The 27,021-nt window shown below is 45.1% G+C and overlaps 1 protein-coding gene across 3 annotated transcripts in view; it reads right to left on the reverse strand.

The window, feature by feature from the left end:
• Window positions 1–27,021, reverse strand: part of IGSF21 (immunoglobin superfamily member 21) — a 1,410,224-nt gene that overhangs the window by 117,358 nt on the left and 1,265,845 nt on the right. For all 3 annotated transcript variants that reach the window (XM_086920143.1, XM_086920145.1, XM_086920144.1), the window contains exon 7: window positions 10,501–10,586. In XM_086920143.1, coding sequence (XP_086776269.1) covers window positions 10,501–10,586 — 86 coding nt within the window. The remainder of the gene's footprint in view (window positions 1–10,500; window positions 10,587–27,021) is intronic.

A 27,021-nucleotide genomic window follows, 5' to 3' on the forward strand; every position in this document is an offset into this window, starting at 1 on the left:
TTAAGTTACCTGAGGATGCTTTTAATTTTTTTCAGATGTCGGGTCTATTTCCTGAACATCTTTCAGCTTTGAAGGGAGTCTTTATCAGAAAGCTCAATGGGTTAAGAAACCCGGTGGCAGTATTTTTTATTGATGGTGAGTGCATTATATTACAAGTCTGGCGTAGTCGAGGCTGCAAATATAATTTAGAACATGGTTATAAGAACCCTTCTTCCATCTTTGATGAGATTAAATCACGTTATTTCCACGGTTCTGTAAACCCAATATTTCTTAAAAAATACACAAATTATGTATCATCATATTATGGCAAGGTAAAGAGGTCTGGCTTACTTCCGGGCTATGTCAGCGCTATAAAAAAATGAATTTTTACATTTGCAAACTTCATCCTGTGAATCTAGGCAAATCGTTTTATCTCCCTGCGTCTACTAAAGTGAATGAGTAATATAACTAGTGCTCGTGTAAAGTGCTCCAATACCTTCGGGTCAAGTTTGAGCTAGACAAAACTGCAAAAAATAATTTATATGTTGGATCTGTGCATTCTAACCTATTAAGCGCTAAGTGCTTCAACACCCAATTAGGGGTAACAAGCGCTATATAAATGCAAACCTTTTTTCCCTCTTCTATCCCTCCGCTATCCTTCTCAATCCAAATAACTGACTAATATCCACCACTCAAATTACTTTCATATTTCACTATACTAATTCACCACTAATCCTTTATGGGTTCCAGAGTTGCGTGATACTCGCCGAAAAATGCGCTTCAACACCCTATCAGGGGTAACAAGCGCCATATAAATTAAAACCTTGTTTCCCTCTTCTATCCCTCCGCTATCCTTCTGAATCCAAATAACTGACTAACCTATTCACCACTCAAAATACTTTCATATTTCACTATACTAATTCAATACTAATCCTTTATGGGTTCCAGAGTAGCGAGCTACTTGCCGAAAAAACGCTTTGACGTCTCATCAGGGGTAGTAAGCGCTATATAAATGCAATTTCAATACAATAGAATACAATTTCATGGCTGCAAGCGGCTTTAGTCATTTTTGCACCTTTGGTCAATGCTGGCTTTTCAGCCAAAAGAACTTTGCAATCTGAGACTTGTAATTGTGTAGAAGTACCAAAAACATCCCAGCTTGCAAAAAGTGGTTGCTAAAAAAACATAGGAGTGCCATGAGGCTGCTTGGAATATGTCCTCATCAGAGGACAACTCAGCACCATCAGTAAGGCACCAATCTGATGTTACTCCATCAGCGTGCAGTGACCAGTGGTATGGCCAAAGTACTCTGAAAAAAGGGCACAAGTCCTAAAAAAAGAAGTTGGGGGACTAATCAAGTTAGGCAGTATGCAAGTGACATCATAGCGCCTGACTCACAGTGCTTGATGTCACGGTGCGGCATCCCACATGACATCACAGGAAGTGATCAAACAGGAAATGACATCAGATATTCAGTGGCGGATTACAATGGTGGTCGGTTGGATCACCGGCTGCTATTGCGGCGGTCAGGAGACTTCCAACAAGCACACGTCAGTCCAACCGCCGTATTGTGATGCGACCACTGAGCTGGCGGTCAGAAAAACGGTAAAAGGCAGGTGTGGATATGGGAAAGGGCCCCAGCCCATGCCGACTCCATACAGCACCTCCAGCGCGTCGGTGCACCGTATGCCATGCTCCATGTTGTACATGGCACAGAGTGCATGAATGTGAGTGGGGGCACTACAAATACCCCTAGCCACTTTTCAGTGTCCCACGATGGATGTCTTGGATCCCCATATCATTTTCTACAATCTTTTCATGGCGGGATTCTCGCCATGAAAAGGCTGTCAGAAAGGGATATTGTAATCCCAATAATGGTGCCTACCTTGGCACCGCCACCAATCAGGGATCTTTTCCAACCGCTGCCCCCTCGGGATCTATGATCTATGATCCTGTCTGATAGCTTAGGGTCCGACCGCAAGTATCAGAATATGGCAGTCAGACTGCCACTGACAGCCTGTCAGCGGCCTGACCCCTACTATCGTTATGAGGCCCTAAATCCTCACAGAAATGTTTAGCAGGTCTATCATAAGTCCATTTAAGCGCATTATGACATTTAACAAATTCAATTTTGCGTCTGGGTTGTGCCAAAAAAGTTGCGCAACTCCGACGTAAAATATGGGCCTCAACTAATACATTTTATTTTTTTTACCTCTGCCACGAAGAAATTGGCAACAAGGAGAACGTGCAAGTTGATCTGTTCTGTTTAATTGGTTGTATAGTCTGCATTTGAAAATATTTTCTGGGGTTAAGACACTTGCTGTAGAGATCTTTTGTGAACCCATTAAATTTCAGGAAATAATAATAGTAAGATAACTCTGGAGGTTAATGCTTTTGTTGAAGAGATCTATGTGTTGTCTAGTCCCAGAACTGAATCACATTATTTTAGAAGGTTAATGTATCTCCTGCAAAGCACATCATGTATCATGCAGATGACAGATTTTTTGTTCATGTAGATAGGTAAGTGGGTTACTGCTTTGAACACAGAGATCCCTGTGTTACATGTAGTTCATAAATTACAATCCTTCTGATATAGCAGAGTGAGCTATGAAGGACATATGGCTCCTATACCTTGTAACCCTTACTGTCTTATGTAACACATTGTGTACATTGATTTACACACTTACATGATTTATTGACCATATATAACATGTAGGTTATGTAAAGCGCTCTGACACCTTGCATTGGGATGAGTAGCGCTAAAAGAAATAAGATAGTGGTATTTAAATTGTTATTTGTATAAATTATGCGACAGACCAACTGATCTGACATTCTTACAGTGCATGCATATCTCTTATATACAGGGACTGAACAAAATCAAAAGCATGCCTTTCTAAAGTACCTGTGAAATGATAACAAGCTGGGTGCTTGTGTTTGCCCCCATTGCATTTGCATCTACCTGTGAGACCCCAAACCGTGCCCAGCCAGGATTATCTTGGAACAAAAGGAGGCCCGAAGGCCCCTTAACTTCGGCTTTTACCTTTGGCCCCGGTGGAGGTGAAAATAAAAAAGCTCCCTTCCTGCTTGCACGTTGCTGCTGGGAATGAAAAGCATACACCGTGCAGACGCTGCTGAACATGCCCTGGTGTCTAAAAATGGCACCAGGACAAGTTCAGCATATTTTAGTTGGGCCACATCAGGAGGAAATAAAGATATTTCTCTCAGTCACACCTCCCTCTGGAGTTTGGCACTTCTCCAGATTGACATGATTTTGTAAATCTGGGGCAGCGTCAACATCCATGAGCGTTGCATGGGAAAACTCGCCGCAAGACCCATGGAACTACTCCCGGGCGTAGAGTAAGGCGATGCAGTGAGCCACTCGGCGCTGCCTTACTCAAGATTTATGAGTCCACTCAAAGCCACGCGGGGTGGCTTTGCGTGTCTTCATAAATCAGATTGAGAGTCCCATGTCGCATGTACCACTTTGCATGGTGCACAAGTGATGCAGGGCTCTCATAAATGAGTATTTTAGTACAAAAATGCATGGATAGGAATAGTTTAGAAGTAAATCAGAACATACAATACAAGAAACAATCTTTTGGGGGGTGGGAGTGGCATCAAGTAGGGTCCAGGGGACTCCAGGCTGTGGCAAAACAGGGTACTACACTCTTCTTCGGCCACTTCTAGAGTCTCTTTAAAACTCAAGAGCACTTTAGTACTTGGCAAAGTGTGCTTTTTAAAAGCATAATTGAAAATCATAATAGTTTCCTTAGTGGACGTTAGAAAAAGAGTATGTAAGAAAATAATACACAAAAGGTTCACGGGCTCGTATGTAAGAATATCGAGTAACAATTATGAGTATACAAAACATTGTGGCCAAAATATAGACAACCAGGATATCATGAAGGTAAGTATATATTGGTCATAAACAAATTATAACTGTGGGGGTTTGCAACTGAAAAACAAAAAAATGTCTGCCGACTGCCATAATACGGTGTCTCAGGAGCATTACCCTTTGGCCGAAAGTGCTTCTAGCTCTCAAAGCAAAATAGAAGGCAGCCTGTTATGTCGATGGAAGCACTTACAGCAAAAAGACCTAGTTGGTGTGAGTCTTTAATATGGTCGGCGGGTCCCTACCAGCCTGATAAAGATGTGGGGTCCACTGCCCTGGGGAGAAGGTAGACCACCTGCAGGACTCTAAGTAGCGCTCTAATGCTTTAACTTTGATAAGGTGTTTGAAGGTAGGCTTTAAAGGGGTTGCTTCTGTGGTTTCTTCAGTTGGCCTCTTTCACCTTAGATTCTTACGACAGATTCTCCCGATTCTTGTTGAAGAGGGTCAAGACTCTGATAATTCTGCTGTGCTGGGCTTTCTTGTTGAATATGACAAATCTTGGCATCTGGGGCTCTCTTAGCAGGTTTCAGCTGGTATAAAATTCTGGGGCACGCTTTTTGGGGGTCCTTCAGTTTGACCGCGCCTCCCTGTTACTGGTTAACTTTTTCTCACTGCTAGTGGCGAAGATGTTTCACTTTAAACCACAATGTGTTATTCATGGAGCAATCTATGGGTTTATAGGTACTTGTCTGGCATAAATGCAGTGTCCTAATGGACCTGGGTTCTACTCATATCGCTGGGCATCTCCTCGACAAGATTTTATCAAACCTCCAGTCACTGGAAGTTCAAACACCCCATTGGACATTTGTATCCCACTTAAGCTCACACACTCTAAAGGTGCTCGGGCTAACACCTGGTTCAATGAGGCCTTCACTTTAGCCAGGAAGAATTGCAAAGTTCTGTAAAGAGCCTGGAGACGTTCATATGATTCCCAGGCTAAATTGCAATACATATCAGCAATCAAGGCATATCATAAACTGGTGCGTAAAACTAAGGCAGCCCACTACTCTAGCCTGATCACTACAAGTAATAATAGCAGCAAAACCATATTCTCTCTTTTGAAGGACTTGGTCACATCTCACTCGGCATCAGGCAGCACTATTTCTTCCAGCCAACAACTTCGAAGAGTTGGCGAATTTCTTTCTGGAGAAGGTGGAACGCATCTTTCATAATTTCCACCTCAGCGTAAAACCCAACGTGACGGGGAGTAACATGTCCACAGGCCCTGAGATCTTCTCTCTCACGTCACTTCCCCCTATTTCCCCTAAAGACATGGAAGTACTGGTTGTCAAAATAAAATCAGGGTCTCCAGATGACCCTTTAAGACCTGATGCTTTTCGAAAAGTTCAACAGGGTCTCTGGCCTGAGTGTATGGAGCTGGTCAATCTATCCCTTGCCTCGGCAGTGGTTCCAAAATCCTGGAAGCATGCCAAAGTGGTCCCCTTACTGAAGAAACCAACACTGGACGTATTCAAGTTGGGAAATTATCCTCCAATCTCGTTACTTCCGTTTCTATCCAAAATCTTGGAAGCTCATGTGAACTGGATTTTAACTCATTTCTCGGAAGCTAATTAAATACTAGATATTTCCCAGAATGGGTTCCGACCCCGATATAGTACCGAGTCTGCTCTGCTGATGGATGTAGAACAACTGCGGACCGCCATGGATGCCGGCAGAACTTCAGCATTGGTTCTGCTGGATCTGAGCACAGCCTTCGACATGGTCTCCCATTAAATCTTGCTTCTTTGCTTGGAGTAGATCAGGCTCAACAAGAAAGCCTTATCGTGGTTTTCGTCTTTTTTGGCCGATCAGACTTTTCAAGTAATAGCTCCCCCTTTTGCCTCGCGTGTTCACTCACTCCGTTGTGGGATTCCACAAGGGTCAGCATTGATCCCCATGTTATTTAATGTCTATAGGAGCTCATTGGCGCAGATGGCCAAAGCGCGGGGCATCTCCTTTGTGTCATATGCAGATGACATCCAGGTGGTGATCACCTACTCAAACAATCCTAGCCAGGATAGTGCGAAATTCAAAGAAGATCTATTGGCCATCGCAGAGTGGATGGCGGCCATTTTTCTGCAGTTGAACTAAGCCAAATCTGAGATTCTTCCGGTTGGCAAAGATTATTCCCATCTCTGGGACAATGAATGGTGGGCTCCTACCCTTGGATCGGTGGTGAAGAATCTGGGAATTATGTTGGATAAAGAGCTTAACTTTGAGGCGCATGCTAAATCAGTGGCTGGAAAATGTTTTGGTCTACTTCGTGGCCTTAAGCCGATACTTGGTCTGTTTGACTCCCAAACACATCAGCTGATCATCCAAGCCTCCATTCTAGGCTGACGAGACTATTGCAATGTGCTTCTTATGGGTTTCAATAAGTCTGTGATGAACCGATTGCAGCGTGTCCAGAACGCTGCATCCCATGCCATCTTTGTCCTCCCCAAGTACTGCCATGTCTCCAACTTCCTCCATCGTCTGCACTGGCTGCCCCGTGAACGAGTTCACTTCAAAGTGCTCTGTATCATGCATAAGATTTTGACAGGCATCGGTCCTGGAATCCTGAGCGACCTTTGCTCCCATTACGCACCCTCCAGAGTGCTGCACTCGGCGGATTTGCTCCTTGCAAGAATTCCACGTATACGAAGGACCAGATCGGGTGGTCGATCTTTCAGGCAGCTAGCCCCCACTTTATGGCACTCCCTCCCTCTACACATCCATAGCAATCCTGATCACCAGGCCTTCAGAAGGCTGGTAAAGACCTGGCTTTTCTCTCAATGCTAATCTTTGCCTGCTCCCTACTCTGTGTCTTGCTTCAGCGCTGGGACCCCTCATTGCCAAGGTAGCCATGAGCTATACAAGTATTCTAATCTATTCTAATCTAATCTAATCTAATCTAACGTTTACAGAAATATTGCCCTCTTGGGTGTAGGTTTACTATATTAAATTTAATGGGTAATATTTTGGTAAACTATATTTAAAAAGTAGTGACTAGCAGTACTCTGATGACAGTATTCTGGAACCATGCCCTCTGTAGAAATACTCCATTGTTCCTCAGTACAAAAATATACAGAAATCTGAGACACTGGTCTCCACTTGATAGGTCGGCCTTCTAGCAACTCTTTGTTTTAAGTGGTCTCTCCTAAGAAGCATGTAATTTTCTATGTTTGCTTCATCTTAATGGGTTACTCTTCTTCTGGAACCAAGACGTACATCCGATCTTTGCAGCTTTCATGAAAAGCTAAAATTCTTGTTGTTCATGTATTGGACTGGTGTTAGCTTGACTTCTTGAGCATCAGGTTGTTTTTCAGGTCGCCAAGTTCTCTAAAAAGAAATTGCTAACATAAAAGCTTTAAAAAACATCTGGACTTAATACTCTGAAGATGATTGGATCACGTAATTGGTATAGCCTGGGGCAGAATGACATCTCCTGCCCACCTTTCTGCTTGGCCTGTTCTGGCCTCATAAGGGTGCAATGGCAAAATATTGCTCCTCTAATATGCACTATCTGAAGGTTAGACCGGGCCCTCGTCCTCTTCAATATACACTGGCCTATATGCGGTGTGATATAGATCCCTGCCCATACAACATGAACTGTGTTCCTAAACTGGAAGGATAGAAGGATTTATAGCACTCCTGGCACAGAAGAAATTTGCCCTTTTGGAACTCTCTCTCTACACTAAAAAATTGAAACATTTTTGTACCTTTTACAGTGATTTTCATGCCTTCATGCAGAACGTGGTACACTGGCTGAGAAATAATTCCCTGCAATTCAATGCAGGTAAAACAAAGACTTTATGTATTGCTGGTGGGAGAGTGCCAGGCTACCTCCCATCTGACTTTTGGCCCATTCCCTCTGACCCTCCAGTGGTGCCATCTAAGACGGTCCGCTATTTAGGAATCTGCTTTAATGAGAAGCTGTCTTTGGAAAGACAAGTCAACAAGGCCGTTGGATGTTGCTTCTCCCGTATTGGGGCTCTTAGGAAAATTCTCCCCATGATTCCTATACAGACACAGGCATTGGTGGTAAGGAGCGTTATCATGAGCAGGCTGGATTACTGCAACGCCTTGTTGCTGGTGTTCCCAAAGTATTTAATTGAATGACTACAGAGAGTCCAAACTGCGGCGGCAAAGTTGGCATTGATGAGACCTCGACAGTCTTCTGCTTCTCAGGCCCTTGCGGAGCTCCATTGGCTCCCAACTTTGCAGAGGATTCATTTTAAATCCCCATGTATTGTGTTTAAGGTAGTGCACGGTTTGGGGCCCAAACTGTTGCAGAACAAATTCAGCTGGTATGCCCCCACTCGTTGTCTCCGGCCATCCTCGGCTAACTGGGGGAAAGTACCCATGGTTAGAAGAGGTAAACGGGGAACGGGGGGGTGGCAAGCCTTCAGTGTTGCTGCAGCAAGGCTTTGGAATAGCCTACCCTCAGAGCTGCGACAGATAAAGACCTACTGCTGTATAGGAAAAAAATTAAGACTTGGCTCCACGCTAGAGTATAATTTTAACCTTTTTCTATGCCACAAATACCCCGTCTCTCAGCGCCAGGATACCCGTCGGGTCACAGTGCGCTTTAGAAGGATTGATTACATTACATTTGGCACTGCCACTAGGTGGAGACCTGTTGTAAACCAGCGTATGAAGCTGCCAACTCGTTTCTGGGCGAGAGAATGTCCCTGTCTGCACTGGGGTCTCTGTGGGTTTATGAGGATCCTTGTGACTATTAGAGTTGCATACAGCACTCGTTTTATTTTTCCTTTCCTGCCGAGTCTTGGGGGTGGGGACTGGTAGTGACAGGCACTGATGGGAGTGGTATTGCACTCCCATCACTGCTCATGATGGCTTGGCTGGTCATCTCAGGCCAGCCAAACCATCATGTGCAGTCATAGCTCATTCCAAACCAGCAACACAGCTGGGCTGGACAGAGCAGGCACAGACTCACAGTCTGTCCTGGAGCGTGAATTGAGGGTGCTCAGGCCAATCCGGAAGCTGCTCTCGCAGCAAGAGCAGCTTCAGGATTGGCCACAGGGCATTCTGGGAGACTGTGCCTTCCTGAAGAGGTGAAGAAGAGCACAACGGGGATGGCTGCAGGTAAGTATTTTTATTTGTTATTTTTTTTATTCCCCCAGCTCCCCCTTGTGCCCTTTCTCCTCCCCTCTCTCCACCCACCCCAGCTCCTCCAGCATACTGGCCGCTCCTGGTTGCATGTTTCAATACCGGTGTTAAAATGCTATCTCGCCAGAATATTGTGAACACAATATCGGCTACTATTATGAAGAAATCTATTTATAGGTTTTGATTTACTATACTTAACTTCACATCTACATACAATAAAAATATATATATCGTCAAGGTACATACATGTGGATTTAATTATATAGAAAATCTTTATTTACCTGTAGACACCTTCCCAATATTATGGTAGTTAACATTTTGGTCATGATATTCTGGTGGGATACTATGTAAAACTTGATATTAATAGGGTATACCATCTCCCAGGTGAGGGGCCCTCTGATTACAGACATTTAGGGCCTTCTGGAGTGTCCTCAATCATAGTCAAAAACAGATCCCCTTTAGGTATACTTCATACAATAGAGCCAAACCACTCTGAACATCCAAACTATCACCAGAACATAACACCATCAAAAGCCAAATATATGCACAATATACAAATATTTTATTTAAAAATTCTTCAATTATTCATAAGCAAAAAAACATTATACCTCATTAAAAAAGATAAAATCATACACATAATCCAATTTACACAATTGATCATAGGGAGAATTTGATAGAATAAATACTTTCTAAGTATCGAAAAGCAAATACACTAGATCAATATCATTTGATTTTAGCAGTTTCACATACGTCACCACAATCTACAGTGTGCCTTTTTATAATATGCAAGAGACTGGATTAAATGCAGAGGTTTTCTGCCCCGATTTTCGGCTGGATCGTCTTTAATAAGAAATAACACGTTCGGCCAGAACTGTTTATATCTTGTGAATCCGTGAAAAGGATTGTTTTATGAATACCAAGAAGATATTGTTTTTCAAAAAAAGCACTGAGCATCTAACTGATAAATACACCAGACAAATAAAGCGCAGTACAATTTGAAGCAGCAGGTAACGACTTCTTTGAACTAGAGCATCAGCACTAGGAATCTACTGTTTTTTTAAAGATTTACTCCTATATCCGAAGGGGATGTCACATGGAGAGATTTGATAATCCTCGTATTTGGGCCTGCAAGTAATATGTACTGCAGTGTAAACTAGATGTGTATCCTGAAACTGTGACAGATTTATACATCCATGTGGGAGTGAATATATCTTGTCCTGAGGAATGTGGTTTTTTGATCACGTACATCCACCGAAACGCGTCGACGCACATTATAAAGAGGCACACTGTAGACTGTGGTGACATTTGTGAAACTGCTCAAATCAAATGTAAAATACTGTCTATGTCTCACAAATGACCTTGATCTATTGTATGTGCTTTTTGATATTGTATTGTTGTATGAAGTATACCTAAAGGGGATCTGTTTTTGACTACGGTCTATCTGGTACCCTACCCCTTTGGCGGTAAAGGGGCCCCTCTCATTTGTTTTGTGTCCTCAATCATAAACATGCATTTACCTGGAAGCCTTGCACGGCAATGCGGACGGTGTCCCCCACGCGGGCCCGGGTGGGCGTCATGATGATCTTGGGGCCTTTCGGAGCCTCTGCGAGAAAAGAAGAGGACAGTGAGGGTTGAGAACCCAGAATGAACATATAATCTAATTAGACAGATGGTACAAGATGCAGAATGAATGAGTGGGCTCACAGTAACAGGATCTGGGAAGACTGACTGGGTGAGGTGGGTGAATGCAGCATCTGGGATTTATGAATGAATGCATGAGAGGTTAGGAGACAAGTCAATACATGCATGGAAGCGTAAACTACAGAGAACAATTTGGGTGAGGGTAATGACTGAATGAATTAATGACTGCAAGCTTCAAGTGTAGGATCCAGAACTGATGGCAAATAGGATTGTTGAAATTCAGAGGTAATAAATGAAAGGTGCGAAGAACCACTGAATGGCAGAGAGACACAAAGAAAAGACCCAAAACTAATGAATGATGCAAGTAGTGTAGGTGAGCGCACGGGTGAAGGGATGAAAGTATGAACCTTAGCAGTGAACGTGGAATCCAGAGCGAGTGAATGATTCATTGAATGAGTAACAGAACTTAGTGCAGGAGCCAGATTTGTTTTCATGCATTAATGAATGAATGAACGAACCAAGATGCAGGTGGGCGGAGGAATGACTGTTAGAGCAGGACTGACAGGATCTAGCAGGAATGACTGAAATCACAGCGAACAGACTCTATCATCAATGACCGAATGAAAGCAGCAAGGGCAGGACCCAGAATGGGAAGGAGCTAGAAATAAGGAATTATATTAGTGAGCGCACAATCGAGAACGAATGAATAACTGAATTAGACCACTGAAGGCAAAAGGCAAATTTAAATAAAGAATGAACGAGAATAGTGAGGATGGGCACCTTTGCCCAGGAGGATCTAGTGACTGGATAAACAGCGGGTGCTGAAGGCAAAATATGTAGTTACTTACTGGGAAAACCAAGCCCTGGTCTGTACAAAGTAATGCGAGTACTGGTGATGTTTAGAGTGACATAAGCGACAGTGGCACATTAATGCACTTACATTAAACAGTTTCTTGAGCATGCAGATGTAAGTGTCCTCCTGGCCCGTATTGTAGTTTTTTTGTTGTGTTTCCAGTGCTGGTGGGAACTGGTGTTTCCACCTGTATTGGAATTACAAATTGTGTGTATGTAAACGGAGTGGCGTTTTTGGTGCCTGCCAAAATAAAGCCCTCTAAAGAGTTAAAATCTTGGAGAATGGGTGCAAGAGCACCGATTGGGGCGAGTGTGTGGCCTAAAGATTGCCACATTTGGAACTGGGGAACAGGGTTTGAGTCTCAGTGTTTGCCCAACTTTTTGCGATTCTGGGCAAAACACTTGGGGGCATTTTTATAACCGGGATTGAGTCGCTCTTGCACCATGCAATGTGGTGCATACGTGATGCAAGGCCGGAATGCGATTTATGAAGCCATGCAAGGCCACCTTGTGCGGCCCTGAGTGGCTTCATAAAACCAGAGTAACGCAACGCGGCACAAATCGCTGCATTTAGTTACTTTGCCCTGGGAAGGCATTCCATGGGCATTCTGTGGGTGTTCCCATGTAACTCCCATGGATTTTTACATATTCCAAGATTTACCACTGCTGATAGACCTGGGAATGCGCCAAGAAAGATATGCCTTCCCAGCTGAGGCATAACGAGGAGAGATATGTTTATTTCACCTCCTTTCTACCTCTTTCACACATAGAAAGAGGAATGCCTCTGGGGATTGGGTTGTTCGGGAACTGCCCCTTCCTGCACAAAAACAATCCTCCTTGCACCATGGTGCACGGGTGCCTTCAACAAGAATACTGTGTGAGTCAGTAAGGAGCTAGCCATATGTTCCAAATGTGGAAGATTGTGGCCCCCATAGTGGTTTTGTCATAAAGCACGGAAGCTTTGAGACATGGTCCACATACATTCCAGACGAAGTCCCTGATGACATGGTCTATTTCCTGGAATAGAGTTTGTGGGACCCTTAACCCGTTCCATGCGTTGGACTGCCGCCGGCCATCCGACGTCACAGTGGGCATGTGCAGAGGACTGCCGGGGGCCATCCGAACCCCGCCCACTCAATAATTCTCCAGCACAGCGGTAGAATTTGCGCCACGATCAAGGTGTTAAAGATATCATTCCAAACTCTTAATGATAACATCCATAAGACTGACACATTTGCTGTAGGCACTCACTCAGTCCTCATTACGAGGGTGTCATTTCACCTTTGTCCCCAACATCAGAACTGACTGGGTGGCAGGTTGGGTAATTTTTGCTAATCTCGGGTCCTTGAAGACCCTGTGGCACAATACGGGCGAGGTAGTCGGCACACACAGCCTTTTTTTACAACGCAGGTCACTGTGTTCATAGCACCGCAATGAAAAAGGCCATGGCCATGCTGACAAGCCACTCTCACAGCTGACTGCCTGCTGGTATGGAGGTCATGTGCTACATGCCCAACTCCTAAGGACCTCCTGCCTCGCGACCAACACAAATAGGAAGGTGGTAGTGAGACGGTAACAGCAGGGTACCATAATTCTCCCCTGCCCAGCCTGTGTTGCACCCGGTTTGGCAGTGGCTGAGAAGAACAGCTCCTAGCTAAGCCTGGACTTTCCACCCTGCTGCAAATGGACATTGCCTGCTTTATTTATAGCTGCGATACAAACGTTTAAATTAAAAAATCTATTTTAGATTGTTTCACTTTAGCACATTAAATTATATCACTGCACTGAGAGGCCTTTCTCAGAATTAGTGAACCATACCCCTTCTGCCCTGATGTTTCTATTAACGACTCCGTTACCTTGTGCCTCTGAGGTAGGCCTTTATCTTTATTGTAGGAACATTATGGTCTATTAAACCATATACACAAGAGAATTTAATATAATATTAATCCTGAAATGAATTATTTCAAGGTGCTCTCAAATGTGATAGTCATGGATAATGAGGCACCAAGAAGAGCATTCATCGCTGAGGGTCACACAGTTGGATCAAGCTGGCATTGAAACCAGGTTTCCTGATTACACAATGTGCAATTTACCCATTGAACGGGCATTGCATTCTTTCCTGCTTCTACCCTGATAATATTATTAATGACTAATGAGGCAAGTCATTTGTCTTGTGCTTCCTATATAAGTCTTAACTGATATGTTAGAGAGGAGCATAATTATTTATGTATTTATGTATAAAGATGGTGTATAAAACATATACAAGTGAGGTTTTTGTACAGGGCAAATCCTGAATATAATTATTTCAAGGTGCTGTCAAATTTGATGATCACAGACCATGAGGAAGAGTGAAGGAAAGTAATTGCCTAGTGCTACATCGTTTGCTCAAGGTGGGGAGCTGAGATTGAAACTAGCCCCCAGATTCATCAAAGTGCCGTTTTGCAAATCCTTAATAGCGATTTTTAAGGAATCGCTATTAAAGACTCGCAAAATGGGATGCATGTAGAAATCGCAATTTATTTAGCGATTTCTAATGCTTCCTTATTTGCTATTCGCTAATTGCTAATCGCAAATAAGGAATGGCTTTCCCATTCATTCCTATGGGCCTCAAAACTCATAGGAATGAATGGGGAGTCATTCCTTATTTGCGATTAGCAATGAGCGAATAGCAAATAAGGAAGCGATTTCAAGGGTGCCAGGGGTGTCCAAAGGACACCCTGTAGCACCCCTGAAATGCAAATGTACACTGGTGTTGCGCACACACATGTCCAAAGGACATGTGTGTGTGTAACATACAACTTAGAAAAATGCACTAAAGTGCATTTTTCTACGTTTTCGCTATTTACCACGAAGTTACACTTCGCGGTAAATAGCGGCCCCATATTGCGTATTCGCAATTTTTAAAAGGTTCATGAGTAGCATTTAAGGAATCTCTAATTGAGATTCCTTAAATGCGATTCTTCGCAATTTAGCGATTTCTATAATTGCAATTTTTGCATTTGGGATGATAAATCCCAAATGCAAAAATAGCGCCCCCAAAGGGCCAGATTCTCAGACTCTGGCCCTTTGCGAGCCGATTTTGGCTTCATGAATCTACCTGTAAATTCTCTAGATAAGGGCCCTGCACCTAGTTTTTACCTCAGTCCCACAAAAACATCTGAGTGTCATGACCTTTATAACAGGGCTCAGTGTGAAAATCTACAGGAATTCCTTCTTTAGAACCTCATAATAAGGAATAACTGGGGGAATATATGTATACATTTTATTTTAGATGTTTTATATAGCATGAACTCGGTCCAAAGGTATTGGAGCACTTTACATGAGTACCAGTACCATTACACAAGAGCACATTCAATTTTTAACCAATAGCAAGAAAGTGAAAAACACACAAATCGGAAAGACGGAGAAAGAGAAAGGCCGAAATCCCCTCACACTGGGAGAAAGCAGGAACTTACAAGAGTGAGATAAAGAGGAAGGGAGTGTCTGGTAGTAGATTAAAGAAGCAGGAGGTTGATTTAGGAGTACCCGCCTTGGTATTCGGCGGCGCATCAACGTTTATTTGCACCTGCTGTGGTCCTTCTGAGCAGAGCTTCGGGCACTGGTACTCTTTCTTTCACAAATTAGGCACTGGCAACAGGCATAGGCGAAATGTGCAGGTGAGGAGGAGAGATGCAAAGAAGTGCCGCAGGGAGTGGTATGGTGCAGGAAGGGAAGCAGGATAGATGAGAGGGAGAGTCCGGGGAGAAGTGCAGGGAGAGAAGAAATGGAGAGGTGATGGGGAACGAGCCAAGGATAAAGCAGGGAGAAGCGGGGATCTCCACAGAGCAGATCTGATGTGTATTAGTGGACCTGTGTCTAGGTGTTGTTGACTGGCTGGCTGAGGTGTTGCCAATCATCTTATCTTATCTTATCTTAATAGGAACTTATAAAGCGCACGGCCACCCAGAGGTTTCATGGCAGAGCTAGAATAGACCTGTAAACCTGTAAAAACCTTCCACCATGTGAGAGCAGGAGGCAGGGCCTTGGAGGGGGGGCGGTCATTGATCCGAGCACAGCCTGAGGTACTTCTACCCGCACCCCGTGCCAAGAAAAAACAAAAAAAGCTTCTGAGCTTGGAGCAAATATCGACAGGAGGTTTCAAATTCCAGCATGAACCTCAGCTATGCAGAGACTCTCTGTACAGGTATTTCCAATTCCACCTCACCTTGTGTTGCACCATGTGATATCAGCTATTGTGAAGGGAGACAATACTGAGTGACACACGGTGGCAGCAGCGAGTTACAAGGTCTGGAACAAAGTACAACTGAATGTCAGGAGTGAGTTGCATTGATAGAGCTGTTAAGAGTGCTGGGAAAACAAGGTCTCTTTACACCAGTATTGAGGATCTCTGAGAGTGTCTAGGCAGCCCTAATATTGGAAAATCCAGAGCTACTACTGCCCGGAGTAAGGTGACCTGAGGATTGAAGCACATTTCCAAAAGTGTGTGTGGTTTCCAGTGTTGGAGTTGGATAACAAAGGTGTGCTCTCAGGCAGAGCACAGATGTGCGTGTGTTTTTATGCGACTGCACATTCTAAAGCGCATACATCTACCTTGGACTTTCTCCAAATTGGTGCTTTTACTGCAGATAGCACAGGTCTGAAATAGAGGGCAGTGAATGCCTCTCACTGATTCCGTTCAATGCCGTCTGCAGCACTAACTGGGAGAAATTCAGGGCCTCGTGTACAAACTATTGGCATAGTGCAGTGTCGCAAGACTTCATGCTGCCAGCCGTGGCCCGTGCAGGTAAGAGCATGGGCGGGGTGGGAGGAGGGGGTTCGACAGACGACGATGAAGGAAAATGAATTAATTATTTCATTTTCCCTCGTGGTCCTCTATTGAATCTGCCCCCCCCCCTCAACCCGGCCCCACTGCTCTTACCTGCTGGGTCGCAGCTGCCTGCTGCACAGCCCTACGCCAAAAGAAAAGTGCAGGAATGCACTGTATCTATGGGATACGGTGCATTCTCATCCTCTTTTACTGCGCTGGCACTCAATTGGCTGCCATGCACCAACGCAGGCACCCTTGCACAATGATGCAAGGGTGTCTGCGTTGTAGGGGTGATTGTTTGTTTGCAGGAAGAGACACCTTCCTATACAAAAACAATGAGTGGAGGTGATTTCCATTTTCTGTGTAGGTTTCTGAATGCAGCACACATAGAAAGAGGAAAAAACTAGGAGAAATAATATTATTTCTCCTTGTTGCGCCTCCCTCATGCGCCCCATGGATAGACATAGACTTTTTGCACACTCCCAGGTTTACAACTTGTTGTAAATTTGGTAATGTGTCAAATGTCATGGATGTTACTTAGTAAAATCCACCCACATGTCATACCTCTCCATCATAGTGAGACTTGTGCTGCATTGCCTCACTCCATATCTACAAGGCATGAAAAACCACCCAAGGTAGCTTTACGTAGCCTTGTAAATACGGCTAAGCCCTGTGCGCCAATCAAACATCACAAAAAGTGAAGTTCCGGCAGCGCACATGGGTTGTAAATAAGCCCCATGATGTTTGCACTTTGGAATGTGCAATCAAACAAGAACAGGTACACAGGTGTACCCTTCACATACACACACCTTCTTGATAAAGCTCCTGGAGTCTTTGCATGTGCAATAAAACATGGCTGGTGAATGATGGACCTGGCACTGGGGAGTCATGAACAGGCAGTGACAGTCTTGACTTTCTCCCTGCTATCAGACGCAGCGATGTAATAGACTTGATAAAATGGAAAATGCATTAGGAAACAATTATTATCTTGAACATTGCGGAAACATTACAAATACAAATAGTTTTGTAGATAAACACAACAATCCTAATGGAAAAATGTTAGCAGTTGGTGAGCATTGATCCAGTGTGTATGAATGTATTTTTGTTAAGGAGAAGATGAAATGAGATTGCTATCACTGGTTATGTTGTGACACTTTATCTACCAACTACATATGCCCAGGGCCTGTAAATGAAAAGCTACTAGGGGGCCTGCAGCAGAGATTGTGCCAGCCACTTAAAAAGCCCTTCCAACATGTCTCATGCCTGCCATATCAACCTGGCTTTTGCCAGGCTCAAGCCTTCCTTTTTAATACATGTAGGTCTTCCCTAGAGTAGGGCCCAAAGAGCTCAGAGAGCAGGGTGCAGCATATTTAAAAAGTTGGACAAGTACTTTTACTTTTTACATGTCTTGGTAGTGAAAAACTCTTACATTCATTTTTCACTACTGCAAGGTCTGCTTCTGTCATACGATAATATTGGAGTTACCTTATTGCATTTACTAAGATATTAAGCATGGGCGAATTTTGCGAATCTCGCGTTCGCGAATTTTGCGGATTTGCGAATGCGCAATCCGCAAAAATCCGCGAATTCTCGCGAATTTGCGGATTTTTTTTTGTGTACGCGCGGGTTTCTGCCAGTTCGCGAGGGTTTTGTACAATTTTGCAAACGCTAACTTACCTGTCGGGTCGCAAGTTTTGCGAACTTGTTGTTTCTACGTGTCCAGCCTGTTTGGGACACTCTTCTTCATCACTGCCACCCTCTGTCACCACTGCCACTCTCTGACTACTCATGCCACCCTCTGGCCCACCCATGCCCCCCTCTGTTTCATCACAGCACCCTCTGGTTGTCCAGTGTACATTATCGTGGCAAAGCAAAGCACACCTTCCCTGCCTTCAAGTGACCTGAATTAATTTGGGGCTGATTAATGTGTCACAGAATATTTTTTTAGCTGGCACCTGCTTCCTTAGTGCTTCCTGATTAGTGATCTTTTGCACTTGCTAAGTGCTTTCATTGTTGCAAAATTAGTTACAACACCTGCCCTGCCCCAACTGACAATAATGAATTAGGGGTTGATTAATGTGTCACTGTTGGATTTGAACTTCCAGCCTGGCTCCTGCTTGTCTCCCTTAGCTGTAATTCAGGACCTTTGTGGCATATGTGTAACTATTCTGAGGGTCAGAGCAGGGTCACATAATAGTTGCAAGTAGGCAACTGAACTCTGAAGGGGGCCCTCAGGAAGCACTACAGGAAATGGCTACTAATGATGAGCTTGAACTTTTGAACCTGGTAAGTAGTTTCAGTTTTGCTAAGATCGTATTTCTGCAATTTAGCGCTTATTCGCGGGGCACGAAGTTGAACTGGGAAGCCGCGAACTCACGCGAACAGTGCGAGCAAGCCATAAAATCCGCTGCTCGCGAATTTTGCGGGAAATTCGCGAATCTCGCGGATTGCGAATTTACCGAAAATCCGCAAAATCCGCGAGCGGAACGGATTTTCCGCCCATACTTATAAGATATAACTACCAATAGAAAGTAGGTAAATAGGTCAAGTTTGGTGCCTAAATAATTGTAATTAAAAACCCTCTTAAATGGTAAAGTTGGATTTTTTGTCACAGTTCTGAAAATACCACTTTTAGAAAGTTCAATAACTCACAAAGGGTTAGGCTTATTTATCAGCAAGGCTTGGGTGCTAACACGTCAAAAGAACAAAGAAACACTAGTACTGTTTCTGTTTTGACATTACAGTAATTTAAATTTGTGCTCACACAACTTAATTATTTTGATCACCTTTGTACATAACAAATTATACACTTTTGCATACAACTGTCAATGACAGAGGAACATAATCTTCATATAACAATGTCATACATTACATATCCCACATCAAATAAACATCAATGCATTGAAACAACAATAAATTAATATACACAACATCAAAACACAGAACAAAAACATGTAACATTCAATGTACCAATCATGAATTTGAAAGCAACCAAAGGGGCACAAGGTGGAGTGCCTTTACTAAGCCCCTGCTTTATTGGTTTATAATCTAGGAGTGTCAGCTTAACCTTTCCTTTAGTTTAATGCCTCACACAGAGATCAAATCATTCAATTTATTTTCCACCAACAATTCCTTGTAAGCCTCTATTTCTCTTTAATATAGACACATCCCTAAATGGCCAGCTGCAGACCCATTATAAACCCAGCACTGATTTGAGGTTCTCTTCAGGACCCAGAACTTTAGAGCAAGAAGTGTGCCTAGTGTCATGTGACAGGATTCTTCTTGTCTATGTTTTTTCGCTTTGCTATTGTTTTTTTTGTTTCAGGTTGAGGCACAGAGCATTATGGATTCACCGAATGCCAATGTCGTTCAAGTCTCCTCTCAAATATTGTAATGATGTTGTTTGCCATGCAGAACGTCGTCCTCTTTATCTCAGTGATGAATGCGTTCCGTCTTCCTATTCAAATGTGATGGTTAGCATCTTAGTGTTATTCCTGCTGCTGTTCACGCCATGGCGGCAGTTTGTGTCTTAACCTAAAGGAAAGGTTAATCTGACACTTCTAGATTATAAACCAATAAAGCAGGGGCTTAGTAAGGGCATTCCACCTTGTGCCCCTTTGGTTGCTTTCAAATTCAGAACTAGTACATTGAATGTTACATGTTGTGGATTTTCATGCGCTGTATATTAATTAATTGCTGTTTCAATGCGTTCATGTTTATTTTATGTGGGATATGTAAAGCGTATGACATTGTATTTGTTACATAAATATGTTGTTCCTCTGTCATTGACAGTTGTATTCAAAATGGATAATTTTGTATGTATAATGTAAAAATTAAAGTGTGATCACAATAATTAAGTTTTGTGATCACAAATTGAAATCAGTGTGCTGACAGGCAGAGTCAGAACTGGCGTTTGTTTGTTCTTTTAATTTTTAGAAAGTTGGAATTTTCCAGTCCTAACCAGTTGGTGCCTGCCGTCTGTCCCTTGGTCACATGACTAGGTGTAGCTGGCAGTTGGTCTTGTTTATTGCTTCCAGACAGTGAGACAAAGGGAAAATAGGCCCAGGGATAGGTACAATGGAGAGGGGACAGGACACGGATGAGGAGTGAGGGAGAAATATATAGGGGCCAAGAAATTCCTGAGTGGGAGTGCAAAGATGTGCAGGGAGTAGAGAGGAGAGTACATGTACAGGAATTTATATTGCGCAAATCACCGAGCGGTTTCTAAGCGCTTGCTTAGGGAACCCATCCTGGTATTCCCCTGTGAGATAACCCCGGCAGGGTATCCGCAAGGTGAAAGCCAGGCATCCCGCCGCGAGGGGCCGTTGTGGAGATTAGGCAAGCTATTGCCCAGAGTCGCAGAGTGTGAACCCGTGAATCGAGTAGGCACCGGCGCGAGAATTGTCGAGTCCATGGACATTTTAGGACTCAAGACCTTGCCGAGCCGGGAATTGAACCCTGGTCCCGGGCTGACCTCTGCTTCCAGGTCTGCCTCCTCTAACCAGTGAGCCACACTTCTCCACTGAGCAAGACAGATGAGGGGTTCACAGACCGTTCTGATGAGCAATAAAGACTTGGATATTCCCTGCCAAGGACAGACCTTCCCCTCACCACTGGCACATTACAACCATCCCACATATGCATTCCCCCTAATGTGCCAATAAACAGCGCTTCTGGTGCTCATCTCTGGAGCCATATTTACATGGTTAGGTTAGGTTAATGACATTTGTTAAGCGCATGGTTGCACAGAGAACAGTGCGTCCCCGCGCTGACAGCCCTATCTACATCTCATCAGCTGGATCACAGAAGGAGAGCCTGGCCTGCTATGCTGAAGTTAGCTTGGGGAAGAGGTTGGTTTTCAGCCTCTGTCTGAACCTGGTTTCAGACGGCTCCATCCTCAAATCGATGGGTAGGTTATTCCAGTCATTGCTGGCATGATGTCTAAAGGAACGACCTCCCATCCTTGCTCTATGTATACGAGGCGCCACTAAAAGCATACTGCCCATCGACCTCAGAGGACGTGAGGGACGATAGACTGGAAGCAGGTCCTGAAGATAAGGAGGTGCTTTTTTGTGAGCTATACGGTGGGTTATACACATAGTTTTAAATTTGATTCGTTCTTTTATTGGGAGCCAGTGGAGGGAGCGTAATGCATGTTTCCCAGAGGCTCTCCTAGGGAGGTTAAGGACCAATCTAGCAGCTGCGTTCTGGACGTGTTGTAACTGTGCTAGGCCTTTTTTGCTGAGTCCGCATAGAAGGGAATTCCCATAGTCTAGGTGGGAGGTGACCAAGGCGTGTACCATAGTTTTTCTGGAGCTGGGGGGCAAAAGGTCCAGGACTTTCCTCAGGACCTTCAGGAGTCCATAGCATTTTCCGGCAACCTTCCCAACATGATTGGTGTATGCTAGCTTAGAGTCGAGAAGAAAGCCAAGGTTTTTGACGGTGTCTGCTGGTGCCGGGACCAAGCCCAGTTCCGTGGGCCACCAGGCAGAGGTCCAAATGGAAGGGCAGGGGCCTACAATAAGAACTTCCGTCTTATTACCATTGAGGCGGAGACAGTTTTGTTTCATCCAGCCGTCAAGTGCCACCAAGCAGGCCGAGAAATTCTCAGCGTCCACAACTGGATCACGGGATAGATTGATCACCAGTTGTGTGTCGTCTGCATAAGAGACTATTGCAACACCATATGACTCCACCAATTTGGCAAGGGGTTCCATGTACAGATTAAATAGAGTGGGGCTCAGGATTGAGCCCTGAGGAACCCCTTGCCTGAGACATCTTACACTAGATTTACATGGTGGGCAGTGCACTTGAAATCTCCTGTTGTTAAGGAAGGAGACCAGCCACTCATGTGCAGGACCGGTTATTCCCTTTTCATTCAAGCGGTCAAGTAATACGGGGTGTGATACGGTATCAAACGCCGCACTTAAGTCCAATAGGACCAGTGCGGCCGTGTGACCCTCATCCGCCTTACTTCGTAGCAGTTCTGTCGATAGGAGGAGGGCGGTCTCTGTCGAGTGTTTGGCTCTAAATCCCGATTGAGACGTGTGAAGGAGCATGTTTTCCTCCACAAAGCTCACCAGCTGTCGGTTGACCAATTTTTCTACTACCTTCGCACAGTAGGGGAGGAGGGAGATTGGTCTCAGGTTGTCTAATTGCGTGATGCTTATGTGGGCTTTCTTTTTTATTGGAACGACTTGGGCCAGTTTCCAGCTATCCGGAACTGAACATTCCTGGAAAGACAGTGAAGCCAAGTTACCTATGTGCTTCGCTACCAGCGGGATATGATTTCGAAGAATTCTCGCTGGTACTGCATCAAGGGGAGAGCCTGAGTGAATGTTCGATAGGATATTGATAAGCTCCTCAGTTTGGGGAACCACAAATTTCCTAAGTTCTTCCCTAACCTTCTTTCCGCAGTTAGGGTCGGGATTTAAAGTTTCAGAGTTAGTCTGAAACGATGCATAGATTTTTTCTACCTTCCCTATAAAGAAGTCTGCGATGTCATTGCATGACTCAGTCGTGGGGGGGACTTCCCCTGAACTCGCTGGAGGGGCTGAGAGTTCTTTTAGAATCATAAAAAGCTCTTTAGATGTGTTCTCCGCACAGTCTATCCGTTTATTATAGTACTCTCTTTTAGCTTTCCTGATCTGGTTGTGGTAGAACCTTAGTTCACTCTTATAGGCTTCGCGTAGTGAGGGGGCATATTCCACTCTCCATCTACGCTCCATGGTTTTGCACTTGGTTTTAGCGGCGCGCAGCTCAGCGGTGAACCAAGGAGCAGATTTCGTGCTCCGAGCCATGGCTTTATGAGTCCAAGGGGCTACATTATCCAGCGCACCTTGCACCCAATCTTCGAATATCTTGTACGCCTCTACCAAGTTGTCACTGAGCTTAGGAGGGTTCTGTTCAAGGGCTTGACTGAAAGCGTTGTGGCTGAATTTTCTCCAGTCCCTGCGTCTAATGACGGGAGGTTTCTGTAAGGGCCCCCTGTTGGGAAGTTTCCTCAATTTAAATGGGATCACATAGTGATCTGACCACAGAATCTTAGTGGGAGCAGAGACACTTATGTCTTCCCAGTTAGTAAAAATTGGGTCCAACAAATGTCCTGCTTGATGAGTGGCTCTATTGTCAGCTAAAACAAGCATAAGGGTTCTGAGTTCATTAATTAAGGAAGCGGCCTCCCTGCAGTTGACATCGTCCAGGTGCACGTTGAGGTCTCCTACAATCATAAATTTATTATGGCGTAAAGCAGAATGCGTTAGAGCTTCCAGGAGGCTTTCAATGAACGCAGTGGCTACACCAGGGGGACGATAGATAAGGTAGCCCTTAATGGTGCAGTTGGGGCTCACCGTGATAGAGAAAAGTCCCGCTTCGCATTTATTAATGAGAGTCGGTTCAAGAGAGACTGGTAAGTCACTATTGTGAATAATGGCTATCCCTCCCCCTCTTTGATCCCCTCTGTTAATGTGAAGGATATTGAAGCCGGGAGGAAGGGCCTCTACGATATCAGGGATGGATTGATCATCCAGCCATGTCTCTGTCAAGAAGACTAGGTCGGGTTTGTCATCTAACAGTAGGTCATAAATGTTCAAACTATGGCGTTTCATCGATCGGCAGTTTAGTAATAAGGCAGATAATTCGTTACCTTCCTTATTCGTCGCTTGGTCTCTGAGGAATGTATGTCCACATCCCACACACTTCAGGGGCCATTTTTCCACCTGCAGCATGTGTTCACATTCTGGCGGCAGCCTCTTATTCAGCTGTAGTAGCGTCTGCCTTGTGTAGTTTAGAATTCCACGTTGTTCTAAAAGGGTTTGGACAGGGGGACGGGGCGTGGGCCGCTGCAGGTCGCGGACGGGCGCAGACGGGCTTGCCTTAGGCGCGCCTTCGGCGCGCAAACGGCGCTCCCGCTGCGCTCGTCCGCTGCGCTTGCGTGGTTGGCACATTTAGGGGAGAGGGTAGGCGTGGCCAACGAGGTGGGCGTGGCCTCACGAATGCCGCGATGGCGGCCTTTCCACCAGCTGTCCCGCGAAGCAGCGCTAGCTCCGCTGTTCGTGGGGTGTCTGCTGGCTCTAAGTGCTCAGGAGCTCAGGGGCGATTAGGCAAGTTTTTAAAATCAGTGCAACACAAAAATAATAATTTTTAAAATGACGAGTGAAGAGTGCCTCCGGCTTCCGCCTCAGAGGTGTAGAAGTGGTTACCTGCGCTTTTCCTCAGCGCTACTTAAAGGCGGGGGAGTGGGCGTGGCCAACGAGGTGGGCGTGGCCTCACGAATGCCGCGATGGCGGCCTTTCCACCAGCTGTCCCGCGAAGCAGCGCTAGCTCCGCTGTTCGTGGGGTGTCTGCTGGCTCTAAGTGCTCAGGAGCTCAGGGGCGATTAGGCAAGTTTTTAAAATCAGTGCAACACAAAAATAATAATTTTTAAAATGACGAGTGAAGAGTGCCTCCGGCTTCCGCCTCAGAGGTGTAGAAGTGGTTACCTGCGCTTTTCCTCAGCGCTACTTAAAGGCGGGGGAGTGGGCGTGGCCAACGAGGTGGGCGTGGCCTCACGAATGCCGCGATGGCGGCCTTTCCACCAGCTGTCCCGCGAAGCAGCGCTAGCTCCGCTGTTCGTGGGGTGTCTGCTGGCTCTAAGTGCTCAGGAGCTCAGGGGCGATTAGGCAAGTTTTTAAAATCAGTGCAACACAAAAATAATCATTTTTAAAATGACGAGTGAAGAGTGCCTTCGGCTTCCGCCTCAGAGGTGTAGAAGTGGTTACCTGCGCTTTTCCTCAGCGCTACTTAAAGGCGGGGGAGTGGGCGTGGCCAACGAGGTGGGCGTGGCCTCACGAATGCCGCGATGGCGGCCTTTCCACCAGCTGTCCCGCGAAGCAGCGCTAGCTCCGCTGTTCGTGGGGTGTCTGGTACATTTGATGTTATGTACCATAAACGCACTCCCTCATCAGTCTTCCGCTTCTCTGCATCAGTTTCTTGCACAGTACGCAATCCTTCTTATACAGGGCGCTCTATAAGCATACACGCCCCTAACCAGGAACTCTAAATAGGAATGGCACAATCTGAAATAGACCATTCATCGCTTTGGGGACACATTATTGGTAGCAACGTGCTACACAAATGCTACGATGCAATGGAAGTTTCAGTACTGCCCCATCAAACATATGTTAGTCATGTGTAGTTAGTGTGCACTATTGTCATGGCATTACGGCAGCACTAGAGAAAGGTGCTGGCACTATCCCATTAAATCTACAGTACCGCTATATCATTCCTGGTGAGTAGTGTTGGTGATGTAGCGTTTGAAGTACGGACCGAGTTTAAATGTTCCAGTACCGCTACAGTAGTCATATCATAATGGGTTTCCGAAGAACATTTCACCTAAACAGCCTACTAGCTGCTTCTAAATATAAGCGGGTTGTTAGCCTCACCAATGGACCCATCCATATTTTCAGGCTCCTCCCATCAGTGACACACTTCCAGGGTAGACTGTTTCCCTTTCCATGGCTGCAGGGTAGAATCAGTAGACGGGTGAACTGTTGGCTCTGGTCAAAGGCCAGAGAAACTTGGCTCCTTCCTGCTTCTGTGGCCCTATGTCCTAACAGCAAAAGCTTGCCTCTCATTATACAACGACAACCAAAGAACAAGTGTGTACATTTGAGCCTCCCACGGGGTTTAAGGTCCAGACCAAACAGCCCTTCCGCATATATGCGTTGCCTAGGACATTAAGTCATAGGTTACGCGATGACTCCATGTCACCAAGGACTCGATGCTCCAGTCCTGGATTCATATAACAATCTAATGCATATTGGGTGCTCTAGATCGGTTTCATTCCCTTCATTAGACGTGATTGAAGGAACAGGTGATAACATGGATTTTAAAAAGAAAAGCCTGGGACTGGAGCGTTACATCTTGGGCGACTTGGAGTCGTCTGGCAACCATAATTAAGTGCAGTTTATTGATCTAGCAGCTATTATTTGGAGTGCAGAAGGCCCTATTAATGAGCACCTTGGAATCCTCTGCTCTGTTTATGCACTTGTGGGTCTTACCGCAGCTGGAGCCCTATTTCTGAATGACTCAGTCCATGGTTTGGGTCTACCACATCCAGCATAAAAGCTGCACTACATGGGTTTAACCAACAAAAAGCTCTTTGCTTCAGCTCTTGCTCTATGAGGCTGTCAGTGGGTGGCCAGTTCATCCAGTGAGATACTGCAAGCATTTCTGTGGGTTCTTAAAAGTCGACAGTACACAGACCCACAAAGGTTACACTCCAGCTCGGGACACTTGTTTGAAAAGGGCAGTATGCTGGCTCTGGTCCCCCCCAAAAAGAGTATTTTATAGTGGCGGAGGAGCGTCGCCCCACTGCCAGGCTCAGAGCCAGCAAATCAGGGCCGGACTGGCCATAGCTGGCACCGGGCGTTTCCCCGGTGGGCCGCTAGGGTGAGGGCCGGTTTTGGGCCCCTGGTGGGCCGTTTTTGTCAATATCGGCCCCCAGTAACAAAATCGGCCGAAACCGGCCCTCACAAACTGCTCGGCTGCACTCCCCCTCAACTCTGGGGGGGTCAGCTGAGCAGTTTGCCAGGGCCGGTTTCTGTTCCCAGTCCGGCCCTGCAGCAAATGTAAAATAAAACGATGTCCTTGCATCATTTTATTTTGAATTTGACTACTCTTAGCCAGTTCTGTAGGGAGGGACGGGCCTAGGTAGGGGAAGGGGGAGGAGGAGTGCTAAATGCACTCCACTCCATAA

Source organism: Lissotriton vulgaris, chromosome 5, assembly GCF_964263255.1.
Source record: "Lissotriton vulgaris chromosome 5, aLisVul1.2, whole genome shotgun sequence".
NCBI lineage: Eukaryota > Metazoa > Chordata > Amphibia > Caudata > Salamandridae > Lissotriton > Lissotriton vulgaris.